The sequence below is a fragment of the Corythoichthys intestinalis genome, chromosome 6 (assembly GCF_030265065.1).
Source record: "Corythoichthys intestinalis isolate RoL2023-P3 chromosome 6, ASM3026506v1, whole genome shotgun sequence".
In the NCBI taxonomy this organism is placed as follows: domain Eukaryota; kingdom Metazoa; phylum Chordata; class Actinopteri; order Syngnathiformes; family Syngnathidae; genus Corythoichthys; species Corythoichthys intestinalis.
In genome coordinates, this window is record NC_080400.1 from 53659823 (window position 1) to 53672040 (window position 12218).

Genomic DNA, 12218 nt, shown 5'->3' on the forward strand with positions numbered 1-12218 from the left:
TACATGCCCAGGCCCGTCTGCGGTTCGCTAGAGAGCATTTGGATGATCCAGAAGAGGTCTGGGAGAATGTGTTATGGTCCGATGAAACCAAAATAAAACATTTTGGTAGAAACACAGATTCTCGTGTTTGGAGGAGAAAGAATACTGAATTGCATCCGAAGAACATCATACCCACTGTGAAGCATGGGGGTGGAAACATCATGCTTTGGGGCAAAGGGACCAGGACGACTGATCTGTGTAAAGGAAAGAATGAATGGGGCCATGTATTGAGAGATTTTGAGTGAAAATCTCCTTCCATCAGCAAGGGCATTGAAGATGAGACGTGGCTGGGTCTTTCAGCATGACAATGATCCCAAACACAGGCAGGGCAACAAACGAGTGGCTTCGTAAAAAGCATTTGTAGGTCCTGTAGTGGCCTAGCCAGTCTCCAGATCTCAACCCCATAGAAAATCTGTGCAGGGAGTTCAAAGTCCGTGTTGCCCAGCGACAGCCCCAAAACATCACTGCTCTGAGATCTGCATGGAGGAAGGGGCCAAAATACCAGCAACAGTGTGTGAAAAGCTTGTGAAGAGTTACAGAAAACGTTTGGCCTCAGTTATTGCCAAGAAACGGTACATAACAAAGTATTGAGATGAACTTTTGTTCTTGACCAAATACTTATTCAACCATAATTTGCAAATAAATTCTTTAAAAATCCAATAAGTAGATTTTCTGGGTTTTTTTCCCACATTCTGTCTCTCATGGTTGAGGTTTACCCAATGTTAACAATTACAGGCCTTTCTAATATTTTCAAGTGGGAGAACTTGCACAATTAGTGGTTGACAAAATACAGTACTTATTTGCCCCACTGTAGCTGAACCTTTTGGAATTCCTCACATTTCTGCATAAAATCTCCATCAAATGTGAGCTGATCTTTGTCAAAATCACACAGATGTAATAACAGTCTTTGCTTTAACTAAAACCACCCAAACATTTATAGGTTTTCCTTTTTTAATGAGGATAGCATGCAAACAATGATAGAAGGGGGGAAATAAGTGAACCCTCTGCCTAAGGAGACTTAAAGAGCAATTGAAACAAATTTTTACCAAACAATTTAATTCAAGTGAGTGCCCAATCACTGATTAGTGGTTTAAAGCTGCCCTGCCCACTATAAAACACACACCTTGTAAGAATTGTCTTGATGTCTGATGTGCATCATGGCTTGGTCAAAAGACCTGTCTGAAGACCTTGAGATCAAGGATTGTTGATTTGTATAGAGCTGGGAAATTATACAAAATCATCTCTAAAAGTCTGCATGTTCATCAACTGACATTTAGAGAAGTTGTCTACAAATGGAGAGGGTTTGGTTCTGTTGGTTCTCTCCCAAGGAGTGGCCGTCCATCAAAGATGACGCCAAAAGTATAGCGCAGAATAATCGGAGATAAAAAAAAAAACCCTGGAGTGTCTGCTAAAAACTTAGAGAAATCACTGGCCCAGTCCAATATCTCTGTGCACACATCAACTACTAGTGTATGTAAAACTATGGCCAAGAATGGTGTTCATGGGAGGACTCCACGGAGGAAGCCACTGTTGTCCAAGAAAAAAAAAAAACATTGTGACTTGTTTAATGTTTGCAAAACACACTTGGACACTTTGGAAGTTTTGGCAAAATATTTTGTGGACTGCTGAAACCAAAGTTGAATTATTTTGGAGTAACACACAACGTCATGTGTGGAGGAAAAATATCAACACCTCATCCCCATCGTGAAGCATGGTGGAGGGAGCATCATGATTTGGAAATATTTTGCTGACTCAGGGCCTGGACAACTTGAAATAATTAATGGAAGAATGAATTCAAAAGTTTATCAGGATGTTTTGCAGGAAAACCTGAGGCCGTCAGTCAGACAGTTGAACCTAAAAAGAGGATGGATGCTGCAACATGACAATGATCCAAAACACATAAGTAAATCAACTTCACAATGGTTTCAGAAGAACAAAATTCACGTTCTGGAGTTGCCAAGTTAAAGTCCAGACTTGAACCCCATTGAGATGCTATAGCATGACCTCAAGACAGCGATTCATGCCATATATCCCAGGAATCTGACTAAAGTACAGTAGTTTTGTAGAGAAGAATGGGCCAAGATTATTCCTGATCGATGTGCCAGACTGCATCTGCAGCTACAGAAAGTGTCTGGTAGAAGTTACTGCTGCGAAAAAGTAGGCCACAAAATATTAAATGTGATGGTTCACTTACTCGTTTTTCCCTCTTCTGTCATTGTTTGCATACTATCCTCATTAAAATATGAAAACCTACAAATGTTTTGGTTGTTTTAGTTATAGCAAACACTTTTTCATCTGTATGATTTTGACAAAGATCAGATCACATTTGATGGTGATTTTATGCAGAAATGTGGGAAATTCCAGATGGTTCAGATACTTTTTCATACCAATGTACATAGAATTAGTTCATCAATGATATTGTGCAACATCACACTCTGGTGGTCGAAATATAGCAAGTGTTACAACCAACCCTTTGCACAAGGAACCCCATTCTCCGTTTCAGTACATTGTTGTTGTTGCACAAATGTCCACACCGAAAAGTGTTCATTTCAAACTCTTGTCTTGCATAATGATTCCTCAGTGTCTTGTTTTTGTGTAAGGCATTTGTGTTCTGATGCTTGGCTCTTCTTTTTTGATCTATACTCTACTGAACAAATCCTCTAAATAACTGGATACCAACAGTTGTCAAACTGGGGCTCATACTTTACTACTGTTGCCAAATTACAACACACTTTAACTGATAAGAATTAAATTCAAAAAAAGAAAGAAAATTTATTTGTTCAAAAATGAGCCTTATGTTCGTGTGTCAGTTTGCCCGGACTCGGCCATGTAAGCAATACTTAAATATTGCTCATTTGGCTCACAAAAGAAAAATGAGCATTTTCAGGCTTATCCTTTTCTTCATTTTATTTATTTATTTTTTTTATGACTTTGGTCAAGCCCGCCTACTGCGTAAAAGCCGAGTTCAAGCTAGGTGCTAACGCTAATGCTACATTGCTGACGTCCTACCTGCCACTCTCACTCTTTGATGACATACAGTACTTGCTGCATGAATTCCGATTTGAGAGACTTGACAGTTCAGACCGCCGCCACATTCTGGAAAAATGTGGCCCAGATTGGATTTAAACCACATACGAAAGTGACCCAGATCAGATTTGAAATGGTCCACTTCTATGCGATTAGAACGTCAAGTTAATACCTCACTCGAGTCGGAAAAACCAAAAAAAAAATTCTGATTCGTGCATTAAGACCTGCGGTCTGTACCCAGCCGAAATGACATTTAACAAAAACTGTCTGCATAATAAGTTTGTAAAATGGGGAATTTTGAATATAGACTCTAATTTTAGCTAAACCAAATGTTTACCCTTTTAGTGGCACTTTTTCGTTTAGGTTGGACCCAAGCAACACAAAATGATTACAAACCAGGAACAAAATTTATATTTTTTTTCCTCTAACATGGTGTAACCATTGTCTGGATTAAGCCTACTAATTACAAAAACAAAAAAATGAAAATCTAACATATGAAAAAACTCCTACCTACCCGTTATCCTTAAATCTGACCACTATATATGCTATCTGATAAAACAAAACGCTAATCCAGCAAGTGTACCCGTATAACTATACTGTACAAACTTATTTGATTAAGGCAAAAATGATATCTTTAACACTTTTTTTTAAAAACACCTGTGACATTTTGCTGAATATGTTGTATCAGTTATGAGTATTGCTAATAATCATTAGCCCTATTTTGACATTTTTCTTCTTGTTACATTTCAATGGAGACACTCAGTAACACCCAACCACTCGTGTTATAACAAATACATGATGGCTGCATTTTAATGATAAAAAAAATATACATTGCAGGGAACAGATTCCCGTTGTCATATTCTTGGCGTATTTTTGATTAAATTAATTAAATGCGCCACTACTTGGTTGATATCAAAACCCGCACTTTAAAATCGGTGCTGTCATTGTCAGCACTGTGTCTTTTAGCCTCCTGGATTGTATTATGATTGAGTTTATGCACTGTGAGTTAACTGCTCATTTCCCACAAACACTTCAGCTTTTCCACAGGCTTTTGAGCAGTGTTTTAAAAGACTTATTTCTCATAAACACAGACAATGTGAATTTTTGAAACTGGACTACTATGAATTCCCCTGGACTCCATCTCTAGCAGTGAGATTTGGAGAACTGTGATTTCAGTAATTTCTGCTTCATTTCAACATTTCTGCACACACCCTGCTGTAGACACATGTAATATACTGTATACGGTTCATAGGAGAGAGTGGGGTTGGTTGTCAGATTTTCACTCTTTCGTGAATATTTTCCATTCAACACATCTAATAATCATTTATTACTTAGCCTGATGGTTTTAACGCAATATGGGATCGATTGTCACTCTTATTTTAAATGGGATTTTCTTTAAGAATGATGACAACTTCTGAATGAAAACTATGTGTGCTTTTTATTGAATAAATTCAAATATCTGAATAAACATAAAACATTTCTAAGACAGCATAATAAGGTTAATATTATATTAGAACAGGTTTACTAAAAAAATGGTTTTAAATGTTGCTTTAACATAAGACTACAATAAAAAATCTTGAAATCTTTTGTCCTGTTGATTTTTTTTTTTTTGCTAACACAGGGTTCCCCCGGGTCCCTAAAAAGTCTTAAATGTTTTAAATTGCCTTAAATTCAAAGGAAAATTGCAGTAAGTATTACATTTCCAGACGATGTTTTAAATGCCACAGAAATCACTGCAGTCCACCGCAAAACTTCTAATGGTGTGTATTAGTTTTATTAATGGCCGTGCAGTAAATACGAGAGTTTGGGATTATTAGATGTTGTACGGTACGTTGTCCGCAACCTCAGCGTACGTCAGTGACTCGTAGCGCAAAAGGTTATAGATATGCTACTATAAGCTTCCATTATAATTGGGTCTACGTGAGCTCAATGGCTGCCATTGAAGGCATTACTCAGCCAATTCATTTTTTCTAGATTGGACGCCCCAACGATGGCACTGAAATTAGAACATTTACATTCAATCTTTTGAGAGCATTTAGAGGTAATTTCCTGTTGATTTTGAATCACTCCCAATAAATTGGGGGCATTCTTGAGTCACTTCCTTTTCAGTAACTCAAAATCAACAGGAAGTGACCTGTAAATACCTCAACAGGAAAAGGAATTGATCAAAAATCAACACGAAATGATTTCAAATGCCCCAAAATAAACTCGTTGCTTGGCATTGGCTGCCTCTGACGGCCATAAACGTCCAATCCGTTTGAAGTGGGAGGGATGGCAGCGAATGAACGGTCATTTGCTGCCACCCTCCCACTTCAAATGGATTGGACTAGTGATTAACTCATTCCAATTCAGTGCTTGTTTTTCTGCTTTTGAGTTGTTTTGTAGAATATCTGAGAATGATTTCTGGACCCGTGCATCAGTAATTGTTGTATCGCCAAGATCATCGGTATCGTAAGCCTTGTATTGCAAATCGAATCACGAGGTACCCAAAGGTTCCCACCACTAGGACAAAGTTTGCAAAAAGACTTTTTTGTTAGGGACAGTGGGGGTCAAAGCCATCGAGTGTCACAGGAGAAGAGAAAAACACCAGTAACAATGAAATGAAATCGTTTATTTTGTTTTTTTCTTCTTTATCAGAAATTGTTGCGACATGTTTAAATTATAAAATGTAAATTATTTAAATTTTAAATATATTTGAATTATATTTTTAATGTCTTAAAAATCATTCAATTGACTTTTAAAAGGGTGCAAGAACCATCTCACAGCTAAACTAACAGCTAGAGAATGTGAATCAAAATTGTAGCTTTGTTCTTGTCACTACCCGACTGTGACGAGCGACTCGATTGTTACTGGTGTATGTGAGAAATCTGCATCACATCCTTTCGAGCCATGATGCTGCTGTGGCGGCGCTACAGATAAACACAGTAGGCTACATGATAGGTTCGGCAATAGAAAGTGTGAGACACACCTGATCCCTATGGGGCCGTCATGCCTCAAGAGGAAGTGACATTTTTTCGCATGCACAGTCACAATTGGGTAGTCGGTCACATACTTTTCTCACTTCTTTTCCATTTTTTAATTGTAACACTCCCATAACTATAAACTTATTTTGTAAAAACCCATTAAACAGAATATTTAAATTGCCCCTAAAAAAAGTAATTATCCCTTACCTCAAAGTGTTGTGTGACTTCCCAATTAACCAGGGTTTATGCGGGTCATTAAAATGCATTAAAAGTCATTAAATTAATTTTGTAAAAAATTCAGGCCTTATAAATCATTAAGAAGCATTAAACTGAATGTTTGAGGCATTAAAAATACGTAAACTTGACAGTTATTTTATTTATTTATTTATTTTTTTGCACTTGAATTGTTTGATATTATCGGGTAGCCGGGATAAGTGAACATAAGATAACATCATTACAGGACAAGACAGCCGATACTATCGGCTAACCGATAATATCGCCCAATAAACGCATTTTAAAATGACATCAGATAATATCGATATCGGTTTTTTATTCGGCTTTAGGCCAATAAGCATGTTGCTTTAAAAGTGAATTTAGTGAATTAAGTAACAGGTGCTGTTAATTACACAAATTAGAGAAGCATCGCATGATTTTCAAAGGGTGCCAATACTTTTGTCCGGCCCATTTTTGGAGTTTTGTGTAAAATGATAATTTTTTTTTTTTTTTTTTTTTTTTTTTCCATTGTCTTCTGTTTTTTAATTGCAAGCAAAATAAATGAAGATATTACTGCAAAAGCATACTTTTGGCCAGTGGTGTAGTATCCAGTGGGGCATCGCAATACAATTAGCCATAATGTGTTCAGTCCACGACCACATGTATCAGAATCGGTTGGGTATCGGTATCGGATTTTTGGAGTGAGACAATATAGGGATATTTGTATTTGTTGAAAAGTCATCGGACAACTCTACTTACAATTTGTGTGTGTGAAACTATCCGCAGTTGAGCATGAGCATTAAATTAGTTTAACGTGGCATTAAAAAGACATTAAATGAGATTGGCTGATACCTGTAGAAACCCTGTAAAAGCAGTGTAGATTTTTTTCCGGGCATTCTTATGGTTAGTTCAACTCTGATATCGTGGTCGAATTGTAGCAAGCGTTACAACCAACCCATAGGACAAGGAACCCCGCTCTCCTTTACAGTACATTGTTGTTGTTGCACAAATCTTCACATCCAAAAGTGTTAATTTCAAACTCTTGTCTTGCATAAGGAGTCCTCGGTGTCTTGTTTTTTTTGTGTGTGTGTTTGTGCCCTTTTTGTGCCCCTTTCACTGTATTTAGGTGTTCCATGCTTGCTGTGCCACACACTGTTTACGTATTCTTTTTTCTAAGTGTGTTTGTATTTTGTTTTATTCATGTCACTGTATCTTTCCTTGGGTTATGTTCGGTAGCGTGTGTGGCAGGTCAACACTCACTAGGAGGCACAGATGTTGGGGCAGAAATGTGTGCGTGTGTGCAAGTGTGTTTTCCCTCAGTCTAGCATTTTTACTCATGGTACAGAATCAATGTTTTTCTTGTATTTCCATCCCCTGTGTTCTTCATCTTGGATATCATCTGCAGCTATTTTCTAACAGTAACAACGAGCTTGTGAACTATGTACCCGGCTTCTGCTCCTCTTCATCATTCTTTCTTTGTTTCCCTCTTACCCATCAACCGATGAGGTCTCGGCAGTCAAGCTTGAAATGAAAAACTGCCGTGACAAGAAAATGACGGGCAGTGTGAGAAGAGAAGTTAAGATGAAAGAATGATGAATGAACAAAATGGAGGTTGTGAGAGGAGGAAAATGGACAAAGATGAACAGAGCTTTCAGAAACACTAGCCAGTTGCAAAGACAAAAACTAAATACCACAGTATCACTAAACTCTTACTATTAAGCCATTTATATATCTTTATGCCACACATATTATTCACACTTTTTTTTATTAAAGGTAAAATCTTGTGCAATAATGTGAATGAATAGGGAATTTAAAGTTAGGTAGGAACGAATTGAATTGAAGGAAGTCTGACCTTTGACGTTTCTATTTTTAACCATAAATGTGTAAGAGAACAAGATGTGGTTGTTGGGAATAATCCAAAAGATAGAACATGATGGAATGGATGTGAAATGATGGCTACTCGGGCTGCAACTAATGATTATCTTTATAACTGATTAATCGGATAAATGTCATTTTTTAATATTTTTTTTACAATTTTTTTGTAATGTCATTACCTTCTCAATTTAACTTCAATTTAAGTTTCTTTTTAGGCATGTTGTAAGTAACGTTGAAAACAAAATGGATGACTAATTCCTACAAAAATAGTATTTTATTACAGCTTCCTGCCTCTTCAATATCTGCAGCAATGCTGACAGCACTCCTGTAATGAGTCACATGACATTTTGGAGGGGAAATGACAAGCAGTACTCAATTTGGACATTTAGGGATGTACATAGTTTCTAAGGGGTGTAATCACTTTTGTTGCCAGAGGTTTAGATATTAATGGCTATATTTTCAGGGGGAAATAAATTAACTCTATTATATAAGCTGCTCACAGACTACTTTTCTTTGTGTCAAAGTGTCATTTTATCAGTGTTGTCCCATGAAAAGATATACTTAAATATCTGCAGAAATGCGAGGGGTGTGCTCACTTTTGTGATACACTAAGTTGGCATAATCAAACAGTACCTAACCTTCACCATATTGTTGGATGAGATATGAATAGTCAGGGAAAACAAGCATATTCACAATTTTTTCTCAATGTGTACGCATTTCGCAGGAGCTAAATGTTCTACGTCCCAAAGAAGGCTTCCGTCTCTGGTTGACATCAGAGGTTCACCCCAGATTTCCTCCCATACTGCTGCAATCGAGCCTGAAGATCACTTACGAGGTACACATTAGCATATTTCTCTGCATACAAAATGTTTATCCCTTCCGCATTACTTACAGCCTCCAGTGGCTGTTGAATTTAGCTGTCTTAGCCGCTGGTTGACACCTGTTTAAATACAGGTTTGAATGTAATGCGATGGTGAAATAATCTTCTTTCAACAGTCACACTGCACAAACAATAAATCTGTAGAATTTCTGGCCAGAAATGCATAGGCATTCAAACTGTGTGTTAGTCAGGCATACTTTATTGCATGGTTTGTTTCTGATGAGAGTACTGCTCAAGGGAAAAGCTGCTTCGCCAACCATGCTTGCAGCATAACATGCTCCTCTGTGGTTGTCTCCATCTTTCTCTCTTAGCTGACAGACTGACACAAGGGAAAACATTTTACATATTGTATCTTTTCAATACAAAAGTGCAAGCTGGACTGGTTGGGTTCTTCAGCAAGATTCTCCATTGATCTTAATAAGATGATTAGCTTAATGCATGCTGTATCGCGATTTAGGGTTTTTTTTTTTTTTTTTTTTTTTTAATCGTCTTTCTCCACATTTGTTCATTTAGAACGCGCTCATGTCATTGTCTTCAAAAGCTTACTACATCGCAACATTGGTCTTATGATGCTTTGTGTTAATTTAGTTCCTGGCACATTTATGGCATGTGTCAAACGTTTAAAGGGTTGATGAAACTGTAATTTGCTGACATTCCCACTCGGTGGAGCCCCTGCACTCTAACTATCATTTTGTCTTATTGTGTATCAAACATTTTGAAATGCAGATGGTGGCCAATGGAATACAATTTGGTCAACTTCTACCATGTATTTTTCCTCTAAGAGCAATATTGCTCATTTTGAATTCCTATTCTTGTCATTTGGAGTTCATGCCAACAGCTAATTTGTCAATATTTTTTTAAAGGGCATACAAAATAATGTGACTTAACAAAACCTAAACTTGAACACGTTTTCATATTTGCTTAGCTGCACACCTGTATTACGAGATTGTCATATTGCTTGAACTTCACCAAGTAAGTTGTCAAAGTCATTGTCGGAATTCTTATCCTATACATGTATTTAGGATCCTCCTGGGTTGAAGAGGAATTTGTTGAGGACCTATGAGTCCTGGACACCAGAACAGATCAGTAAAGGTATTTCCTCCTTCATGTGCCATTTTATTATTTAAATCTGCTTGAGTATGATTGACGATACAATTGGTTTTTTTTTTTTTTTTTTTCATTATTATTATACTTCTTAATTTAGGTGGAATACTTGCTCGTTCCCAGTCTCTCTTCTGTCTAGCGTGGTTCCATGCTGTGTGCCAAGAAAGGCGTAACTACATACCTCAGGTAGATCAAATACGCGCATGCACACTTACACAATGTTTGTGTATAGTAGGCCTGAACGATATTGGAAAAATCTATTATCACGATTTTTTGAGGGGGTTGCAATATTATATTGCAATATTAAAACAAGACGAATTTTCACCAGATAACTTGAATAGCTCTGTATGGGGTCAGCCTGAACAATAATGGAAAAAATTAAAATAGCGATATATATTGCCTAAGCTTCACACTTACTTTTTCGGATCTAATGTATACTATAGCCATTTTTGCAGAATGAATGAAAGCAGGAGTTACTGAACAAGCTTCCAGAGTTCCCTGTAACAACAACATTGTGTTCCAATGAATTTTTTTTTAGAAGTCATAATTTATTGGCGGGGCCAATTAAAAGGGGGCCTATCTCCGTCAAAGCTGACCAAGTGGAAACACAGACAAAAAGGTTTTAAGTTGAAAATTCGTGTGAATAAATGCTTAAATCCCTGAATTCTTTATAGATATGGATGTAAAACAGTCTCGATTATTGGTTAAAAGCAAAAAAAACAAAAAAACAAAAAAAACTGGCAGTTAGCATTTATTTTACGTAAATATGCCGAATGTGCTGCTAGTCTTTAAGCCGCAGTGGTGCCGCCTTATCACTACAAAGAGCTTTTTACGTTGAAAATTATTGTGAATATATGTTTAAATCCTCAAATTATTTATAGATATGGAGTAAAACAGTCTTGATTCTAGGTTAAAAGCAAAAAACCGGGCAGTTAGCATTTATTTTACGTAAATATTGCGAATTATGACTTCAATGGCTTAGCGATTAATTTCTCCTATTGATTTTTTTTTTTTTTTGCAACGTTTCAAAATGCATGCATGGTATGAAAAATATAATAATTACCTTGAATCCTCGAACAAATCACTCCTGAGAAAATTCTTCCTGTTTGTATGCGGTACAGCTTTTGTATTTTTTCAACCTAAATCTGGCGTTGGATTGCTGCATGTGTTTGAGAAAGACTGCGACCGACTTCAACCAACTGAAGCGGAGTGTGGGACGGCCCCCTATTTGAAGGCATGGCACAGTGTCTGGGGAATGTGTCCCGTCAATATCATTAAGAAGTCTATGACTCAGCTATGTTTAAACACAATTGTAATTTATTTTTCCAGGTCGGCCAATAACTTAGAAAGAGCGCATGCGCTTGTTTGAGCATGCACATTTGTGTAGGAGTGTGTGTTGGAGTGTTCTATCTCCATTTTTTCGGCTGTAGCTATGACACTGTCTGCAAAAGTATTTTACCTTCATGAGTAGTCGATGTTATTGCCTTGACCTTCTGTGCGCTGAGTCACTGTAGAAAATGTATGAAGATATTTGGTGAGTAACTGCTGATGTTAAGTGAACTATACGTGCTAGGTAATTCAATAAAGCAGCCTTTTTCTATTGCATAGTCGGGTCAGGGGTTAGCTGGAGCTTATTCAAGCTGACTTTAGGCGGGACTTGCCGGTCAATCACAAAGCATACACAGTATTGACAAACTTCCATTCACTCTTACATTTGCACAAAACAGTACATACATTTTAAAGTATTTAATTTACGTAACCTGTTTTAGCATGAGTGGTCAAAACATCCATTGAAAATGAGGAATCATATGTTTTGATTTTGTTTTAAAGTAAAACGTCGCATTTTTCTACATCTATTGGTGTTTGACCAATAAAATTGCTGAACAAGCCTGTAAAACTCAAATACAGTAGTTGTCAGATCAAGTAAAGAGTCACATGTTTCTATAGTTTGTTGATCATTCGCTAAATGCGAGGGGATTCTCCCAAGTCTCTCCCTTTCTAACCAATAAAATTAAGGGGAAAAAATCCTAGTAAAGACAGCTGGAGGCAGCTTCTACTTGTCAGATTTTTTTATTCTCTCAAATTGACAGATGACCAGACAAAATACCAGTGGTGAA

General features: G+C 37.1%; 1 protein-coding gene across 1 annotated transcript in view; it reads left to right on the top strand.

The window, feature by feature from the left end:
- Positions 1-12218, top strand: part of dync2h1 (dynein cytoplasmic 2 heavy chain 1) — a 231897-nt gene that overhangs the window by 188039 nt on the left and 31640 nt on the right. Inside the window, exons 83-85 of the mRNA XM_057838672.1 lie at positions 8842-8952; positions 10020-10089; positions 10202-10287. Coding sequence (XP_057694655.1) covers positions 8842-8952; positions 10020-10089; positions 10202-10287 — 267 coding nt within the window. The remainder of the gene's footprint in view (positions 1-8841; positions 8953-10019; positions 10090-10201; positions 10288-12218) is intronic.